Here is a 19,645-nt window from a genome sequence, read left to right on the forward strand (position 1 = left end):
TGCAAATGTGTATCAGTAAAATTTGATCGTGATTTCTTCAGAGAACTGGGAGATTGAAGCCGACGGGCATCGCAAACTGCGCGGAGGATGACACTCACTGTATTGACCTTGCTGCTGGGAAGGTGAAGGAAGAAGTTTTTTTCAAAACGTCTGCGAGGAAAGGAAGTTCCCACTTCGACCAGGTTCGAAAGAGAGGCAAGCGGCAACCTGCATACGGACGGTATGTTCTGTTTGCGCAGACCCACTCTGCGTATTCTGCTGCAACTCTTCGACGGACGAATGAAGTTGGGAGACATAATTGAATGCCACCGGAACTCATGAGCTGGCTTGATTTTACATTTAATAGGGAGTAAAATGTACAAGATGACTCAACGCCTTCATAGCGAGGACTGACCACCTGGAGCAGCGTGAGCGCTGACACCCGAGGGTCCATGAAAGCCCCTTTAAAGTCTATCATGGGGAACACCGCAGTCCATGATATCAATTCTTTGTTACGCTGACCATAAAAGCTTCCAGTGATCAAACGCAAATTCTTTGTAAGACAGCAATTTCTTTATATAGATTCACTGTCACCGTAGTTATTGTTGTGCTACAAGAGGCCCATCTCTTTCGCAGTGCGTAGTTATTACGAGTAACGGCCAGACAGCTAACGCAAAAGCATTGGAAACAAAGTAAAACAAAATTCCACACTGAAATAAATGATTAGAATATACCGAGTGTAAATCGAGTACATTTGTATCAGTAAATGAATATGAGTTTGTGTTTAGAAGGTAAGCCATCATTCCATGGGTGTGAGCGGTGCGTGGAAGCAGGGATTGACGGAGGGCTGACGCACACATGCGGTACTAGAATCCCCGGTTCGTGGCGGGTACGATTTGAGCGGAAACATGAAGCTTCTAAAGTACAGATTGATACAAAACCAGATAGATATGAAATCTGGTGAGCTGCGGCCAGCTAATGTTCTAACCGAGGGCCGCGAGCATGCTTCTGAAACCGCCATTGGCGCTGACAGCAGCCCCGTTCACCCATCTGCCTTCCTCACTGGCAAGGAACCCGACAATGTAAGCAATATCTTCCGGCTCTCCAAATCTTGGAGCAGCAGACGTCTCTGCGATGTACTTATCCTTTAGCTCCTTCGGCATAGACTTTGTGACCTCCTCAAATGCATCCGTAAGAGTCGGCCCCACGATGACGCTGTTGAAAGTGATACCCTTCTCAGACGAGAACTGGTCGGCGAACGAGCGCGTGAAACTGTCCAGCGCAGCCTTGCTCGCGCCGTACGTAATCATGGGATTCCCATTGGGGAGGCGACCGGCCACACTCGAGATGTTAATCACGCGCCCGCCGGCCTTGGGCGCCGCGTGCTCCATGTAGGTGATCGTGGTGGCCACGGGGGCGTACACATTCGCGACCATGACAGCGGAGAAGTTATCCGCGTTGAGCTCGGGAGTGGCCTTGTAGTGGTCGATGCTGGCGAGGACGGCGTTGTTGATGAGGATGTCGATGGTGTCCACTTTGAGGGCCCCGAGGGCCTGCTTGATCACATCGGGCCAGGCGTCCGGGTTGAGCGCGTTGGCCTTGATGACGACGGCATTCTTGACGCCGAGGGCGCGGCACTTTTCGATGGTGTCGTCGGCGGCGGATTGATTGGCGGCGTAGGTTATGGCGATGTTGGTGAGGCCCTTGCGGGCGAGGTGGATGGCGATGGCTTTGCCGATGCCGCGGGAGGCGCCGGTGACGACGGCTGTCTTGCCGGCGAGGGACCAGGGCTCTGCGGTGTTGATGGGGGCAGACATGTTTGATAGTGACTGATGGATGAAGAAGATGATTTTGATGTTGAGTGTAAGGCTTGGTGAGGGAATGGTGAGTTGAATGGTGTCGAGAAGATAATCTCAGTTAACCCATCCCCTAGCAGTCTTTTTATACTTGTCGAGGTGAGTGATATTGACACCTTCCAACCTTTGGTGAGTAACAGGCCTTTCTCTCGCCATACAGAATCTCATCAGACTTATGATTACCACATCAAGGTTGAATCTTCGAAGTTACCAAGCCGGGGCTTCATCCCTCCGCAATATTGGTAGCAAGATCATCAACACGACTTGACCATGCGGCCATGACGCCGAGTCGTTCACCATGTAAGTCCCGAGTAGCATTGAAATCGCATGAATATCCAAAACGTCGATCTCTTGTTAGGACCACAACACATTCAAGCCGCAAGACCATATCGCGGCTTGGCACCGGGATATAACTGCGCGGGTTAAACCAGATGACTCCGAATGTGGGACCCTGCGTCTAGGCAGCTTATCCGTGAACGGGCTCCGAACATGAACGAGGGCTGAGCAATCAGTGAGATCATACAGCATTAATGTTAAGGGAGTTGGTTTGACGAAGTTCCTTCGGTTTCGGATGTGAGAGAAGCCACATGGCACTGGCCGGGAACCTGCAGCGGATGAAAATGCGGCCCCATACGGCTCGGGTCTAGCGGCGGGATGTGTTGCGCGCAGGACCGTCGAGCCTGGTGATTCGGCCGAACAGCCGGAGATGCGGTGATTGATAAGCTGACTCCAAGGCAGCAACACTCGCGTCTCATGGTTTAGCGTCCGAATCCCAGCATTATCGTCCCGATTGAATCGCCGTGGGCCGCCGTGGACTGCCGTGGCCCTCCGTGGGCATTCATCGCATGAAGTGCCGAGAGCAGTGGAAATGACGGTTTAAGTCCAGGTTGTTTACATCTTGCAACTGTTTCATCAACACATCGTGTCTGAGATACGAGAACTACGATACAGAAGGGGAATCTAGCCAAATAACACGCTGTTCCCAAGTAACCCTTCCTAAGACACTCACTCTTACACTCTCAATTTTTTCACCGAACAAAAGGAAAACCAGCCGATTTAGAAACCGAGAAGGATCTTCCTCCAAGGAATCTTCTTCTTCTCTGCACCCGTCGCCGAAGCCCCGTATCCCTCCTCCTGGACATTGTGTTGTCCCACGATGGCCAGAAAAACATCATTGAGCGTCGTGGGACTGACGCTGTGGTGCTCAATACCCAACGCATCCTTATTCTCCTCGAGCATCAAAATGAGCTGACCGATGGCACTCAAACTGCCCGCCGGCCCGTCGGTCTCGCCTTGTCTCCGCTTGCTCGTCTCCTGAACCTGCTGCGCGCGCGCAAGCACGTCAGCCGCAGAGACGGAGAATCGCATCTGCCCATGGTATGTCGCCGCCTCGATGCTCGCATTGGGGAACATCATCTGCACCCACTCGCGCATCCGGTCCATCTCCTCCGGCGTCGAGTGCGGCGCGCTGCGACTAACAAGATGGACGTATAACGAATCTCCGAAGCGCGCCTGCAGCGTCTCGACCTCGCCGATGGCAAGCATCCGCTGCGCGACGATGCCGGCGCGATTGGCTAGCGCGTCGGCCTCTTCCATACTGTGCGTAGTGAGCAGGATCGCGCGGCCCGGGACGATGGTGCTCAGGGTGCGCCACATGATGCGCTTGGCGGCTGCGTCGAGGCCGGACGAGGGCTCGTCGAGGAGGATCACGGACGGGTTGCCGGTGAGTGCGATACCCAGCGAGAGCTTGCGCTTGTTGCCGCCCGAGAGGTGCTGTGCCATCGTGTTCACGTGGGCGTCCAGGCCGACGGCGCGGATGACGGCTTGGACTTGGTACCCGACGTCCGCGATGCCCCTGAGACGCGCGTAGTGGCGCAAGTGCTCAAGGACGGTCATGGAGTCTATGGCGTCGAACTGCGGGCACACGCCGAGGTTGGAGCGGGCGAGGGCGCGGTGGTCGGTGATGGAGACGTGCTCGACGAGGACGTCGCCGCCGTTCTTGCTGGGCTGGATGTCGCCGCGGATGAGGGAGATGGTGGTTGATTTGCCGGCGCCGTTGGGGCCGAGAAGTGCGAAGACCTCGCTGTGGCGGACGCCAAAGGTGACGTTGTCGACAGCGGTGAATTTTCCGAATTTCTTGGTGAGGTGCTTTACTTGCAGGCCGTCGTCTGAGCCGGTTGTTTCGACGCGGACGACTTCGTTGGCGACTTCTTGGTCGCTGTGGTCTTGCTCGCCCTCAGTCTGGTGTGTCTTCTTGCGCTTGAGAAAAGCGGGAAGTTGGTTTCCACTGTCGTGCCACAGCAAGGCGCAGAACAAAAGAATGGCTTGGAGGGACAGGTATAGGATTGGGCCTCCGTAGGCGTTGAGGGTGCCGGGATAGCTGTAGAAAGCGGTGCTGTCGCAGGCCAGGTTGAACGTGTTCAGGCCGATGATCATGGCGCGGCAGACATTAGCGACTGGGAAGAAGGCCGCAACGGTGTAGTGCCCGATCAAGATATTGCGGTCGCTGACCGTAGCCGGGGAAAAGGTCAAGATGTAGAGGAAGGCGATAAGATAGATGGCAAAGCCCACGCTGTTGTAGGCCATGATGGCAGCAAAGGTAGCAACTTGGCTTTTCATGAAGAGGGAGAAGATGTAAGAGAGAAGAATCGAGGTCAGTCCGTAAAGGACGAACACCGGGAAGAGGTAGCCAGGGGCGTACCATACATCCGACGTCGCTACGAAAATGACGGCCGCGATGATGAGGGCAACGACGAAGATGCCGTAATCAAAGGTAATATGAGCCGTCCAGAGGGGTAGTGATCGGACTCCGCTGGAGTATTGTAGACCGCGCACGTTGGAACGCCGCTCGACGTTGGGGTAGAGCCCGAAGAAGGCTGGGACGATGGAGAGGACGATGCTGAAGAAGATAGCCAGTTGGATCGTGTCGATGTTCGCGGCACCGAAGGCGCTGTCGAAGGAGATGTACCTTGTGGCAATGTTGGCGTTTGTCAAGGCGACGGTGAGAAGGTTCTGAGCGACGACGGCGGCGGGAATTGCCTCGTAGTCTTCGGTGTCTGCTCGCCACGCCACAGTCGGGAGCCCGTTATCGTTCGAAGCCCAGAAGCCTCCAGGCATGAGGTTCTTCCTCTCATCGTCCACATAGTCCCGCAGGTCAGCCTCGGACGAGATGCTGTTCAGCGTAAAGTTGCCCGATTCTGGGGCCAACACATCGACGAGAGAGGTAAATGCAGTTCCATTCACGGCCGCAGCTGGTCCGGCAGCGACACGCATGTTCTCAATGACACCATCGTACATGCCGCTCGCTGCTCTCCCGTTCCCGTCTGTGGGGGTGCAATTGGACGCAGGCTTATCATTGATGAGAATCTGCATGATGGCTGCGGCAATGACGGGGATGAGGAAAGCAGCCACAAAAGGGACCCAGTTGGTCTTGAAAAGGGTGACGCGCTTGTACACCAACACCGTCATCTGCTTCAAGAAGCCCGTCTGACGACCCGACTGGAGACCGAGCGAGTTACGACCGCCGTCTGCCATTCCCTTCTCGGTAATCTGACCTGAGTCATCGGAGAACCTCGCGCCAGGCGCAGGGCGAGACTGGAGGTCTTCTCCCTGGACCTCTTCGGCGACGTTGAGGAATACATCTTCGATGTTGGGACTGTTGATTTTGTACAGAAGACTCGCTGCTTCGAGAGCGCGGATGACCTCTGCTGCGAGGTTAGACGACGGCGCAGTGTAGACGATCGTATTTGATGAGACTTTCAAGTCGACGCCGTGGACTTCGGGGGCTACTCTGACGTTCTTGGCGTTCAGGACGTGGATGCGGTAGCCGGCGCCCAAGGAATCCTTGAGCGCGACCGATGAACCCTCTGCTCTCAGTTTGCCCTTGGACAGAATAGCGATGTTATCCGCGAGGAGATCAGCTTCGTCGAGGAAGTGCGTCGTCATAATGATGGTCCGCCGTCCCCTTTCTGCCAGCAGGATGTCCCATATCTTCCTCCGCGAGAGGGCGTCGATGCCGGACGATACTTCGTCGACGCAGCACACGGCGCTGCCGCCGGTCAACATCATACCGAGCTGCAGCTTGCGCTTCTGCCCGCCGGACAGGGTCTTGGACTGAGCGTTCTTCTTGGAACCGAGCCCGATGGCGTCAATCAGCTGTGCCATGTCGTCGCCCCCGGTCGTGTACCCCGTGGACTTGAGCTGGTTGAAGATGCGAATGTGCTCGGTGACGGTCAACTCGTCCCAGAGAACATTCTTCTGGGGGGCAATCCCGATGCCGCCCGATGCGTCTATGGACACGCTACCCTGGTTGAAGCGGCTGATGCCAGCGATCGCGTCGAGGGTCGTGCTCTTCCCGCTGCCGTTGGCACCCAGCAACGCGAGGATCTGGCCCCTTTTTGCCGTGAGGTTGAGATTGTTGACGGCGACAGTTGGCTCGCGGGGCTTCGAGACGAAGGAGAAGATGCGGCGGAAGAGGCTTGGCTTGTAGATCTTCGTGAGCCCGTCGATGTAGACTGCTTCCTGCGGTTGAGGCCCGACGCCTCTGTAGATCCTGCGACTCTCAGACCCGACGCCGTGGATCTGGCGCTCGACAAAGGCTGCCATCAGAGGGTAGACAAGGAACTGGATGATGAGAAATATCCAGAGGACGATGCCGGGGAGACTTGAAGCGCCGGTTGGGGGTCCCTTGATGAGGTTCATCGGCCGGCCCTCGGCCTCAAATCGAGCGATCGACTTGATGAAGAAGACGAAAGCGCAGGGGGTGAATAGCAGACTGAGGACAGCGACGGCGGCCGTCGGCGGATCGGGAATCGCCTGGGCTAAGACGCCGAGCAGGACGTACACGAGGGAGTTAACCACACCGGAGAGCTGTGCTTTCTTGAAGAACGTGGCGCCGAGGATCGCTTGCGACGTCAAGGCGAGGCCACCAAGGATGAAGAAGATGATGATGATGCCGATGTTGGTCTCCTTCCATATCATGGTCCGCGCGATGATGGAGGCGACCAGCCAGCCGGGGAAGTAGATCGTGGCGAAGGAGTAAAAGTTGGCGACCATCCGGGCGACCTGGGGCTCCCACTCGTACCGGGTCGACATCATGGCGTCGATGAGCTGGGAGAGGCCCTTCTCGCGCTCAGTGGCGACGTGGCCTGGCAGGTGGTAGCTGACGCCGATGAGGGCGAGGACGAAGGAGACGGCGAGGTAGTCGATGAAGGTCTGCTGGTAGCGCCGTCTGACGGAGGCTTCGCGCTCGTCTTCGGTCTCGTCGGTGAAGCCCCATTCTTGCAAGTTGGCAAGCGGATCTGAGTTTCCTTCGGTGGAGTTCAGCCGCACAATGGCGGAGTTCACCGCGCGCTGGAGAGGCAGGATGTAAACCTGGGCATCGTTGTCGCTCTTGCTTACCTGGAACTTTTGTCCGAGGGCGGGGTCGCCTCGAAGCGTGTAATTCCAGAGACCGCCATCGCCCTCACTTGGAGAAGAGTGGAAGACAACAGCGCCGTAGCATGGCGTCGTTCCCCTCGTGGCCGTTTGGCATATGAGACTCAAGTCGTCGACGTTGGCGATGGTGGTGGCGTTCTTGCCGGCCGCAGCGACCTCGTCCGAGAGGGAGGAAATCACGCGCTCGATGTCGCCGCCCGTGTTTCCGTTGTTGACAAACACGACGGTGTTGCGAGAGCCGTCGGCGGCGGAGAGACCGTCTTGTAGGGATCGGACGGCGCGCGGGTCGGCGATGCCGTAGTCGTTTTGGGGCCCGTTGAGATTTCGACCGATGCCCAGGTAGATTGTGAGGATGATGGGAAGGATTAGAGCTGTGTAGATGGTTGATCCGGTATGTCGAGATATGAGAATGATGTAGTTCTTGATTGTCAAGATGCCGATCTGGCGCAGCAGTGCGGATCTTGTGGCCGCCATTGCGGCGGTTGAGCGCAGTTCAGCAGATGCCGATGGTCCTGAACGCTGTTGTAGGGAGGTTCTTGTGAATAATCTGAATCGTAGTAAGCCTCAGCCGATGAACATTAATATGGTGAAATCAAGCTTGCGAAGGGCAATTTCCAAAGACTTTGATAAGTTGTCGATTTGAAGAGACCTGATGTCGACACAGCGGCTAGGTGAAATAGCTGATCCTTATGCAGTGATTCAATGTAAGCTTTCAAGTAAATTCCAAGACAGCAAGCTCACGAACGCAGCGGCGTCAACATCCTTTTGAAAGAATAAGCAGACCTCAAAAGTAAGGGACCCTGCTTGTGTGACGCGCCGCCCAACAAGCCGGGCATTCAATCACAATCGCACCGCCGCCGTGTTGTATTCCCAATTGGGTTATTCGACGGGGGGGGCACGCAGCAAACGGTCAACACTACCGCAAGCTGCCTGGGGGAACAGCCTGATGACATCTAACCAGGTAGGCGGACCGTGTTTACTCGCTGTCAGATATGGCTCATCAGGCGCAGCCATTGGACAAGTTTCGAAGGCCAAGAATCTGACAAGATCACTTTTCACACGTGCCGTGCCCTATCGTGCCTAAATCTTCTGTCAATATCGCGCAGGGCGAGCGTTGTACGGGGACACATCCATTTCCTCAAAGGAGTTTAGCGTTGGTGTCTCAGCCCATTGCAGCCACTTTGCCAGGATATGACGCTGGTTGGAGGGAGCAACAGTCTCCCGGGCGGTCTTTGGGATTGCTGACTGCAGATTTGCAGGTAGGCGTAATACTGTCTTTTCCTCTTTTCGGCAGAGATGCGTTTCGGAGACGGCAACGCGGGCTGTTTTCAGCCCAAGAGAGTGGTGCGCTCCGCGGAATCAGCGTGCCGGGGCATCGCATCGTGGTGGAGAGACATCGGGAGCTCCGTGTTGTTCGGCGGTTCAGCGCCCGGATGACGGCTCAGCCCTCGGTCCCCTTTCAATCCGCTGGTGGTCGTCGGGTGCAAGCACAATGATGTTATCTGATATATCGCTAATGATTTGAAGTGTACACAATATGCCTTGCCAATCTCATGGCACCCTTCCAGAGCTGGTATTACCCCGTACATGAAAAATCCCGTCGCTAACACAAAATAAGTCGCCCCTGCAGCCCACAGGAAACGCTGCCTGGAGAACACAGTCCCCTAAAGATTCGCCCTGCTGAATGGGTCGCTCTTCATCACCTCCTCGACCTCCTTGTACGCATCGTAGCCGTACAGCCACGGCTGGACCTCGGGACATGTCCATCTGCTTGGGAAGGGGCCCTTCAGTTCTTTGCCGAGTTGAGACAGGAAAATTTGGTCTCTGGCTTCTTGCTCTGGGCCGTCTGGCATGTGGAAGTCATGGCGCTGTAGCGGAAGGTTAGCTATTGATCAGCGTGCCGGATGAACAGCTGCACCCACCTGCTTGAACGTCTCCCTCACAATCGCCTCACCGCGGGCTTTGCGGAGCTTCTCGTACAATCTCAGCGCAGTTGGCAATTGTGACTTGGTCGTGAGATGACCCAGCAAAAGACCCAGGACAGCGCCGTCTTCCACCGCCGAGTTGGCGCCCTGGGCGAGATACGGCAGCATGGGGTGGCATGCATCTCCACTGAATTCCACTCGTTAGCGAACATCTAGCGATGAATCGCAACTGAGAGGAAGCACTTACACGAACACAAAGTTGGACTTGTCGCTCACCCATGAAGGCATCTCTTCTCCTGGAGAAACATTAGTACGACTGTTCGCAGCATGCGCTTCATCAACAACTTACTGTGCATCAACTTCCACTTCTCAACACTGTCAACAGCATCAAGGAACTTCCTCAAAATCGGGTCCCAACCCTCAAACCGCTGCCTCAACTCATCAACATCACCAGCCTGTCTGCTCACCCCCGTCGGCAAGTCATCCGGCGCCAGCACCACCAGATTATACATCTTCTCCGCCCGCATCGAGTATCCCACACAATGCGTGCCGGGCCCAACCCAGAAATGCACCTGCGGATTCTCAATCCACGCCTTCAGCTCCGGGTCGGTGATCTGGTCAACGTTCAACACAACACGGTACGCCAGATCGCCGGTCGCCAGCGGCGGGTCGTCCGCCTTGAGAAAACACGCGCGCGAGCGCGACCACAGCCCGTCGGCGGCGACGATGAGATCCGCCCGAGCCTTGACGCCGGACTGCGTGGTCAGCTCGGGCAGGTCGAAGTCGATGCTGTCCACCTTCTCGCCGAGGGCGAAGCGCACGCCAAGCTCCTTGGCGCGCTCGTACAGGGACAGCTGCAGGTCGACGCGGTGCAGGTCGATGAAAGGGGCCTGGTACTTTGCGCGGATGTTCTTGTTGAAGTTCTCCTCCTTGGCGAGGACGCTGCCCGAGTAGCGGTGGACGACGAGCGTGTTGGGCTCCGAGGCGGATTTCCAGAGGCGATCTGGGAGGCCCCATTTCTGCAGGATGCGGGTGGAGTTTGGCGTCACTTGCAGGCCTGCTCCGACCTGGGGGGGATTTCTGTCAATATCTCATGGAGAAGTCTCATGGTGGGATGATGAGATCTCACCTCGAGCAGCTCCTTTGCGGATTCAAAGACTGTGACTTTGTGCCCTGAGAGAGCTGCCGCTACTGCCGTTGCGAGGCCGCTCAGACCGGCGCCGACGACTATGATTTCCAGTTGTACTGATGATCTGGTGTGAGCAGTGACCTGATTCATCATGTTAGCTACCATGACACGCCATAACCACGCGTAGAATCGATCAAACACAGGCACCACTCACCGCCATGTTGTCGGATTTCTCAGCCGACGATGCTGACGCTCTTGGGAAAATCAACGAGTTAAGCCACCGAAACATGGTATCGTCGTTCGGGCTCGGCAGCTTCAATAAGAACTTGAGACGAGATGCGTAGAAAAAAGAGAGCTTGGGTTCGGTCGCAATGGCAGGACTCCCTTACCACTCAAAGAATGCACCACCAAGAACACGGTCGGATCGAAAGAACAGCTCGATCCAAGTGTTCAACCCATGTTCTTCTTCAAATCTTTGTTGGGAATGCGCTTCCGGCAAGTCCCCCTTCTCTGCCTAATTTGCCGCCCGCCCCCCCCCACCCCCCCCCCCCCCCCCATGCTGTAGGCTTCCCCGGAGATCCCCCACACTGCGAGCCGGAGGCGCGGGAGCGTCCCGCGGGGGCATTATTTCTGGGTGGACGCAGTAGTGGGAAATTGAAATTGGTGGTGGACGGCGCTGGATGCGCTGGCGGGAAATCCGGGGTCTCGGGTTTTCCGCGCTGTCGCCGCCGCGTCTCCCAGCCGCCTGGCGGGCCACTGTTCACGGCTGGTTACGAAGTTCCCACTGGAATCAAGCCGAATGGAAGGATGGAGAAGTGGATATACGGGGGTCTCGTAACGGAGGCGAAATCGGCAAAGCCGGCAACGGGTTTCTGCTGCGTGGAGAGGTTCTAGGGTCTGTTGTTGGTGGCCCAACTGTTGCTGTGTGATGAGTGTGTTTCGGCGGTTTTTCGTATGTGCGAAATATGCGTGCGAGCGACCTCGGCGCAGTCATCTGCCGATTATATCGGCCGTTGTTGTCAGCGGCTTCGGGGCTCGGCATGTCATCCCACGGCAAAAACCAAGCTGCTCAAACTTAGACGCTCTCCCTGATTGTCACTGCGAGGAACAACAAGTTTCAGGACTCTTGACAAGTCTATTTCTTAGCAACTTCTGTTTTTGGCAACTCTGCATCCGACCGAGAAGCTATTCTTGTTGTGTCGTCTCAAAAGTTCACACCTGTCTTACCACCACCTCCTCCTCCACCTCCTCCTCCACCTCCGCTATCAACCCCGCACAATGGCGCCCAAGGGTCCTTACAAGCTGGTGACCGTCAACACGGCCCCTGAGCGCGCAAAGCGCCTCGTCGGCCGCATGATTGAGGCTCTCAAGGACCGGTACACGATTGAGCATGTTGCAAACTGCGAGAGTAAGCCATTTTCTCCGACATGACAGCTGTGCTTGGTAGCTGACGATTTTCGCAGGGATAGATGAGGTCGAGGGCAAGGTCAAGGAGCACATGCCTGATGTTCTGGTGAGTTGATATTCCCGCTTTGAGAGAGATTTCATCTGACGATAGCAAAGTTCTGCGCCTCAATGTGGACTGCGGAGGAGGCCAACCAGATCCTGTCTACGGCGAGGTCAATCAAGCCGGACATCAAGACGCACGCCATTCCGCATGGACTGCAGGTTGAGAGGGGCCCTGATGCTATTGTTGAGCACCTTCTTGAGGTCGTTCCCCCATTGATTGACCAGTAAAGAGATGCACACTGTTTGTTGCCTTTGTAGATGAAATACAAATGGTTAAATCATGCTGAAATTGAGATGCTCCATTTGCATTGTGAACACTGGGGTTGAAATCATGATGTCCAAATATTGGCTTTACGGGATCATTCAACCAAGATCCGTTCGTAATCATGAAAGACTTCATCTTTTACATTGCCTCCTTGCGCATAGCCTTAGTTGAAATTGGGCGCAACAGCTGATCCCTAAGACTGAGCTCATCAGTCACACATAGACCACGGTAGTTGAAGTCTCTCAACCTGTCACACCATTGACACCTCAGATTTCATCCAACAGGGAAGCTCTATTCTTCGTCTCATTACACCACTCTCTCACTCTAGCCAATCTAGTCCTTGCATAGTCTAGAGTTACATGGATCTCAAGCACACGCCACAGCCAACCCGACCATCTTACTTCTCGTTCTCGAAGACGTTGACCAGAGTGCCGATGTGGGGCAGAATCTCAACCTTGAACTCATCGCCGTGCTTCAGCGTGACCTTGGGCTTGCGGCCAAGACCGACACCCGCAGGGGTACCGGTGATGATGACGGTGCCGGCGGGCAGCGTCGTGCTCTGGGACAGGAAGCTGATGATTTTGGGGATGCTGAAGATGAGGTCACTGGAAATGTCAACGTCAGTGAGTTGGTATTTGAGATGAATTGCAGGCTGGACTTACTCGATGCCGCTCTCCTGGAGAACCTCGCCGTTCCTCAAGCCGCGCATTTGAAGCTTGGTAGGGTCCGGGATGAGGGACTTTGAGACCAGGGTAGGTCCTGCGTTGAATCATGCTGTCAGCATCTCTGCCATCACACCTTGGGAAATCTTGGGAGATTCATCTTACCTAGGGGGCAAGAGCCGTCAAAGCCCTTCGCGAAGCACCATTGCGACTGGTTCATCTGGTACGTCCTGCTGGAGACGTCGTTGCAGGCGGTGTAGCCCAGGACGTAGTCCATGGCGTCCGCCTCGGACACATTCTTGCACGCCTTGCCGAGCACGACAGCCAGCTCGGACTCGTAGTCGCCGCAGTCGTCGGCCTGGGTGAGGTGCGGCAGCACAGTCGGCTCCGGCCAGGGGTTACCCAGCGCCGTGTTGGGCTTCCTGTGATTGCTATCAGCGACAGGGCACTTTTTCGTGAGATTTGCGAAGATCGACTTACAGGAACACGGTAGGAACGTCTGGCAGGGCGACGCCGACTTCCTTTGCATGCTGGATGTACTGCAGCCCGAGTCAGCATTGCATACCCCTTCATGCAATGAGAGATATAGAGGTCACTCACGTTCAGCCCGATGCAGCGGATGGTGCCGACCTCCTCAGCCGAGACGGGCGAAAGAACGCGGTCGATGACGGCCACCTGATCGGTCTTGCTGCCGGGGTTGAGCACGCTAGAGCCGGACCACACAGCGACCTTGACCTCCTTGCCGTCCCGGACAGCCAGGCCGACGTCGACTGACTCTGATTCCGGTTCTCCGATCAGCACCTTACTGGGAGCATCACGGGGGACGAACCGCACGAGGCCTAGGGTTGATTAGCAAACGAGCTCATGAGGGGGACCGGAACGGCTGCCGGGTAAGAGGAAGGGAAGGCTTACGGGAGAAGGTTGATGACGAAGACATGTTGATGGTGTGAGGTTGTGTGTGTGCGTGTGAATGCTCCCAATTGAGATCCAGGCTTCTTTGGCGAAATATCGTAAGATTTTCCCAGCTCGAAGCTCTTCTTCAAATGCAAGTTCGGATGGCGTTCGCGGAGTGGAGGGGTCGAGAGGTTGGTGGGAGGCGTCTCCGAATCGTGGAATCCGACTGGGGCTCCCCGCACCAAGTGCCGATGGGCGTTTTGGGGATTGCGCCGGCTCGGAGGTCCGGGAAGTGTCACACAACAAGCCACAGCAGCTCTGAACTGTGTTTTTCTGCGCATTCGCACTCTCGGCCTGCGCTAAGCCAGATGTTGCACGCACCGCCATTGGTTGCTTCCGTACAGAGTTGATGACATGCGGAAAAGCCGGGCGCGGCCAGGGGCGCAGCTCTGGGGTCGAGTGGGGGGGATGCGAGGATGAGGGGTGTAACGAAGTGGGATGAGGGGCCGGAAAGTGAGGGGTACAGATGTCGGGGGCACATGGGCCGATGGTCGCCGACGTCAGCTTCGTGACATACCCGCGGCAGTTGATACGGTTTTGCTTGATGTGGGCTATGGGTCGTGATAGATGTGAGAGTGACTGAAGATTAATCTGCCGACTTCGCAGCCTTGAACACATAACCTGTCAAGTGGCTGGTTCATCTTTCTGTTATTCAAGCTATCAATTGGAAAGAGCGGTGCATGAAATCAGCAACAGCATCTTCGAGGAGCCCAAAGCACCAAGCAATACCAACTCAACGACTCGGTGTTTTGTTGTCACATCTCAAGACCCACAAGATGGCTGGTGGAGGAGAGCAGAGTCTTCACGGCGGCGAGTATCGCCAACACTTGCCAGACCTCAGCATACCTCGCTTCACGACGATGCAGAAGCAGGATGCTCACGTCTACGCAAAAGAGTTCAAAGAAGGCGGCAACCCGCCATGGTTGCACGCCCTGTATCTGCACTGGCGAAAGCTGTTCAAGGAGCCATACACTGGCATTACGGCAGATGGTAAGTAGATCTTGAAGTTAAGTTGAGACACTGGAAATTGAAGAGAGCTAACACTTCCAACAGGCACCGTAAAAAGAGACCTTTTCCAACTAGCCGACGAGGGCATCCCGATCCAGGACATCGTAGACGCCACCAACGCCGTCCTCTCCCAATTAGACGCCAAACAGAAGGACACCCTCTCCTACCACGTCGACTCGCCAGAGTGGCGCTCCTGGTCGAACCCCGAGTTCCTCCTCAGCGACAAGGGCCTCCGCCTCGACGAGCTTACGCCGCAGCTGCGGGAGAGCATCCTCAAAGTCCTGGAGGCAACCCTGTCGCCCGAAGGTTACGCCAAGGCCTTGGGTGCCATGCGCATCAACGGCTTCCTCGGCGAGCTCGTCAAGGCGCCCAGCATCTGCAACGAGTACTCCTACAACTTTGTGCTCTTCGGCACCCCCTCGGCGACGCAGCCGTGGGGGTACTCGTTCTACGGCCACCACCTGTGTCTCAACATCTTCCTGTATAAGGGCCAGATCGTTGCGTCGCCGTGGTTCACTGGCGCGGAGCCGAACCTTATTGATGACGGCCCGTACAAGGGGACGAGAATCCTGGAGACGGAGGAGAGGCTTGGGCTGCAGCTGATGCAGTCCCTCCCGGCCAATCTTCAACAGAAGGCGCAGACGTACAAGCTGCTGAAGGATCCAGCGATGCCGAAGGGGAGATGGAACCACGACGACCAGAGGCATCTGTGTGGCGCCTACCGAGACAACCGGATCGTGCCGTACGAGGGTATTCTGGTGGGTGACATGACAGCCGAGCAGCAGGAGCTGGTGGTTGGCATCCTCGAGCAGTACCTTCTTTACCTGCCGAAGAAGGCCCGGGATATTCGCATCAACCACGCAAAGTCCTTCTTCAAGGAGACGTACTTCAGCTGGATCGGTGGTTATGGCGACCAAGACCCATTTTACTACCGTGTTCAGAGCCCAGTCATCCTCGTGGAATTCGACCACCATTCTGGAGTTTTCCTGACGAACAAGGAGCCGGCCAAGTTCCATATCCACACGCTACTCCGAACTCCTAATGCTGGTGACTATGGCATGGCGCTTCGGCCGTTGATTCCAGGGGTTGAGCAGGACTTTGTATGGGAAGGGTAATAACCGAGACGGGTGTTTAGAGAGGGGAGGTTAGCGTCATCATCTTGATAATTAAAAGACATTTTGGTCCAATCTTTTCGTTTGATACATTCGTCAATTGTCAATGACCTCGCAAATAGTGATAACGAGTAAATTGGTTGAGTTCTAAGATACAACCAGAGTCTTTTCCATGGTCAGGACTACAGATCCTGCCAGTCCGTTCGCCACCGGCACCTCTGATCCATACACGGCCGGCCAGACACTGATCAATTTGTTCCAAAGGCTCGTGGCAACCGTAATCTCAATAGCTGTAGGCATCGTTAGCACGGCTGGAAAGCTAGCGTTGAAGACAATACGAACCATTTTCTGCGCCAAATGTCACATAGTCCGTGACATCAACCGGCTCGCTGGCGAACCAATCCACACCTTCCACCTCTTGGCCGTTGATCGTGAGTCCCCACGATCCTTCAACCTCGGGCATGTGAAGTAGCACTCGCAGATCCGCACCGTTGCCGACATCCAAAGTGACGGTTGTGTTGTAGACGCCAACGCCTGATGCATGTTCGAGCCCGGTCTTTCTTCCCTTCTAACTTTTTTCGCGAGCCCGGTAATGTTGGTCCACGGCACAAGCGGCGAGGTCAGCTGTATGGGCGCAAGCCAAGTCTTGGATGTTGCTACCGAGGCGTTACCGGTTGCATTGGGGTATTTCGGTGACCAATCCTGGACTCGCAAGGTCCACGTGGAAGGCGTGATGGATTCCGGGATATCGGCAGGGTTGAGTGGAACGGTCTGGTTCGTCGATGTTGTTGCGCTGCATGTCGTGTTGGAAGATATTTGCACCATGCCGTTGCTGACAACGGCCCGACAATCAGTAGAGGTGAGGTGGTTTGATAGAGACTGAACCGAGAATGGGTTTGAAGATCCAATGCTAGAACTCATATTAGTGATGTCCTACGTCGAGGAGTAGGCTCTTACAAAATGGTAGCCACCGCCTCGGGTGCCAGCGTAACATTCAACGAGACGTAGCCGTTCTCAGCATTGAAGGCGGCGAAGGGCTTCACATCGCCGGTCCGCAGATTGATATCATACGGTGCCACGGCCCCTGCAAGTCTAACCGGCAGCTGGAGATGCTCGTCGCCGTTGTTGTAGATCCAGTAGAGATAGCCGTCCCCAACTGTGCGTCTGTATGTTATGACACTATTGTTTCCCGGGCCTTGTGGGTATTCAACAGACGAGGATACGCCCAACCCCGAAAGAGCCTCTGGGACGGCTTCGGGCCCAGAAACGATCCGTGTTGTTGACAGATTCAGGACCTCGGATAATATTGAAGTCAGCTTCTCGTCAGCAGCGTTCTGCTCTGTGTAATATGAAAAGGTCGTCCTTGGCGAGTTACCGACAGGTAGACCGGCCTTCCCATACGATAGCACCAGCTCGGCTGTGCTAATATTCATCGCGGTCTGGTTCTTGATAATTAGCGCCCGGTATCCCGGTCCATCTGCCGCCAAAACCCCATCTTGAACCGCAACGCCATGCTTCTGCAACAGATACGGCGACGAATACTGGTACGAGTAACCCGCATCGTTGAGATTACTATCATCCCAAGCCGCTGTGACGCCCCAATCCTGGTTCAAAATCGCAACGTCAATCGACGCCCCGCTCTCCTGCAGCAGCTTCTGCGAGAACGCCAAATACCTGCTCGCCGCCTTCGCAAACATCCACTGCGGCTGTCTCGGACCCCACGCATCAGCGAACCCGTTCGACGAAGCACCTAGGGGCGTGAAGGGCGCGAAGCCGGGCCACAGGCTGCTCGGCGAATCCTCGTAGGGGAACCCGTGGATGACGTTCTGGCTGACGCCGAGGGCCGAGTCGAGATTTGCCGTGCCGGGGAGGAATTTCCAGGTGACGCCGTACGCTTTGCCAAAGTAGGCGCCGATTTCGTTGGAGAGGATGGTGGTGCGGCCGCCGATGTCGCGGCCGGTGGCGAGGACGCGGAAGGAGTCGGGCGCGCCGTCGAAGCCGAGGGATTCGCCTTCGGGGATGTCGAGGAGGCTTGCGATGTAGGCGCTGTCGAAGTTGAGTGTGTAGGGCTGGACGCGGAATTTCAGGCTGAGGGTGTTGGCCCAGGCGGTGACGCCTGTCAAGCGGTAGTCTTCGTAGAGGTCGGTGATGGTTTTGTAAAAGTCGTTGGTGATTTTGTTTGCGGTGGAGGTGTGTCCGGTGAATGTGTTTGTGTCTTTGAGTAGGTACAAAAGGAAGGGCGAGATGTCGTATCCTCGTCGGGCCTGGAACTCTTGGGTGAGGTTGAGGGTCCACAGTTGCTTGTACTTGAGCTCGAGCGAGTCTTCAAAGATGGATCCATTGCTTCTGCATAGTAGAAGTTAATGAGTTTCAACCAGATTGTAGCCGAAAACTGATGAGACCTACTGGCGAAGGAGTGCAGTGAGCTCTGGTGTGAGAATGTGCTCCTCCCAGTACTTCACCCCGGCTTGCACGCCAGCCTCAGTGAAGTGATCGACGATATATCCAGGGGTCGAGTAAACCTTCGGTCCATCGGGTTGTCCTGTTGAACGTTAGACGGAGGCTGATATCATGCCAACTCAACAATACTTACCGTCGTACATGTTCTGAATCTGGCCAGTGCCACGAGCATAAGCCGCAACCACAACATACGCTCCGTCTGATGGGGCTGTCCACGTCAAAGTCCCATTATCGACAAAATCAGTAATCACAGTCACGGTCTCTGGGTCAAACTCGACAACGGCAGCACTCTCATTCGCAGTCGTCGTCTTGGCCGCTAACAGCGCAACAAGTTTCGGGGTAGCGTGCACCAGATTGCCAGTTTGGTTTCCGGATGGTGCTGCAACAGGGAGCGGTAGGGCCCCCGAAAATTTGTCCCCTGCTTGCACAAAGGCCTGTCCATGGACGAGTTCCTTCATCGTCTCATGGGAATCCGGGGTGTATTCCGGAAAGCCGGTCGGCCAGTGGGGCCCCAAGGTCATGTCGACATGAACGCCGAGTCTGTGCCCGCGTGTGTAAGCTCTCATCTAACAACTCAACTTTGACGACTTCAAACTTACTTGGCAGCGTGTTCATAAGCAGTCAACACGCCGCCGTTCCACCTCTCCTCGCCCCAGCCGTACACGGCGGGGTCCATGGCTCCCTTCACACTGTCTCTGACATCGCCGATCTCGCCGCCACCGAAGCCGGCATCCGCAATGCTGGTGATTTCGGCCGCGACTTGGTCTGGCTCGATCCAGCCTCCGGGCCACCACCATCGAAACCGGGCTCTCTGGTACGTGGACGGCCCCGAGACTTGGCCTGCATGACCGGCTAAGACGTGAGGAGCCAGTAGAGGCAGAGAAAGCAGCGCAGAAGTCGAGAGGAACATCATGTTGAGTGATGAGAGGGGCTATAACCCCCAGAATTAATGGTGTGATGACTTACAGGCCCGAGGCTGTCCTGATAGACTCCTTGGTCTCGGCACTTGAACCTCTAGATCCTCATTTATAATATACCACCCGCTGTCAATCTGTCTCGGGTGAAAGTAGCCCGCTATATCAGAAGCTCACCAAGAGAGTGATGACCAAACACTCACCTAACTTCTGTTCTAAGCTTACCAAGCTTACATCCCAACCCAATCAACATCTCATATCGGGTCACCTTGGGACGAACTCAACTCTAGATCAACGACACACAACCCCCCCGGCATCCCACATGTATCACCTCCATCGACGAATCAAGTCATCCTTCCCCGGATCTATGCCCCTTTCCCCAGATTCCAGGTCCCGTGCCACCAACACTCACCTGAAGGATCTGCATCACCCTTCC

At 55.7% G+C, this 19,645-nt stretch overlaps 7 protein-coding genes across 7 annotated transcripts; 2 read left to right on the forward strand and 5 right to left on the reverse strand.

Moving 5' to 3' along the window:
- Positions 1-962: 962 nt before the first annotated feature.
- On the reverse strand, positions 963-1,796 carry asqE-0 (Short chain dehydrogenase asqE; the record flags this gene model as incomplete). The annotated part of the gene is made up of 1 exon (XM_037324585.1): positions 963-1,796. One exon carries the CDS (start codon positions 1,794-1,796, stop codon positions 963-965), a length of 834 nt encoding a protein of 277 aa, XP_037177025.1.
- A 1,095-nt stretch (positions 1,797-2,891) lies between these two features.
- Positions 2,892-7,745, reverse strand: ABCA3-0 (ATP-binding cassette sub-family A member 3; the record flags this gene model as incomplete). Its single annotated transcript, XM_037324586.1, has 1 exon — positions 2,892-7,745. The coding sequence occupies one exon, from the start codon at positions 7,743-7,745 to the stop codon at positions 2,892-2,894; it is 4,854 nt and encodes a 1,617-aa protein (XP_037177026.1).
- A 1,190-nt stretch (positions 7,746-8,935) lies between these two features.
- Positions 8,936-10,614, reverse strand: CGCA056_v009340 (FAD-dependent monooxygenase OpS4; the record flags this gene model as incomplete). The annotated part of the gene is made up of 6 exons (XM_037324587.1): positions 8,936-9,139; positions 9,194-9,383; positions 9,444-9,492; positions 9,546-10,263; positions 10,326-10,466; positions 10,540-10,614. The coding sequence occupies 6 exons, from the start codon at positions 10,612-10,614 to the stop codon at positions 8,936-8,938; spliced, it is 1,377 nt and encodes a 458-aa protein (XP_037176208.1).
- Positions 10,615-11,603: 989 nt separating this feature from the next.
- Positions 11,604-12,062, forward strand: CGCA056_v009341 (uncharacterized protein; the record flags this gene model as incomplete). The annotated part of the gene is made up of 3 exons (XM_037324588.1): positions 11,604-11,733; positions 11,789-11,838; positions 11,889-12,062. The coding sequence occupies 3 exons, from the start codon at positions 11,604-11,606 to the stop codon at positions 12,060-12,062; spliced, it is 354 nt and encodes a 117-aa protein (XP_037176207.1).
- Positions 12,063-12,496: 434 nt separating this feature from the next.
- On the reverse strand, positions 12,497-13,698 carry fahd2-0 (Fumarylacetoacetate hydrolase domain-containing protein 2; the record flags this gene model as incomplete). The annotated part of the gene is made up of 6 exons (XM_037324589.1): positions 12,497-12,704; positions 12,762-12,858; positions 12,927-13,183; positions 13,242-13,300; positions 13,362-13,600; positions 13,674-13,698. 6 exons carry the CDS (start codon positions 13,696-13,698, stop codon positions 12,497-12,499), a joined length of 885 nt encoding a protein of 294 aa, XP_037177175.1.
- Positions 13,699-14,491: 793 nt separating this feature from the next.
- On the forward strand, positions 14,492-15,838 carry CGCA056_v009343 (uncharacterized protein; the record flags this gene model as incomplete). Its single annotated transcript, XM_037324590.1, has 2 exons — positions 14,492-14,705; positions 14,769-15,838. 2 exons carry the CDS (start codon positions 14,492-14,494, stop codon positions 15,836-15,838), a joined length of 1,284 nt encoding a protein of 427 aa, XP_037176206.1.
- A 144-nt stretch (positions 15,839-15,982) lies between these two features.
- On the reverse strand, positions 15,983-19,208 carry CGCA056_v009344 (uncharacterized protein; the record flags this gene model as incomplete). The annotated part of the gene is made up of 7 exons (XM_037324591.1): positions 15,983-16,125; positions 16,178-16,369; positions 16,507-16,745; positions 16,793-18,181; positions 18,242-18,377; positions 18,429-18,835; positions 18,895-19,208. 7 exons carry the CDS (start codon positions 19,206-19,208, stop codon positions 15,983-15,985), a joined length of 2,820 nt encoding a protein of 939 aa, XP_037176205.1.
- Between the last annotated feature and the right edge of the window lie 437 nt (positions 19,209-19,645).

Source organism: Colletotrichum aenigma (genome assembly GCF_013390185.1).
Source record: "Colletotrichum aenigma strain Cg56 chromosome Unknown KSG_Cg56_contig06, whole genome shotgun sequence".
NCBI lineage: Eukaryota > Fungi > Ascomycota > Sordariomycetes > Glomerellales > Glomerellaceae > Colletotrichum > Colletotrichum aenigma.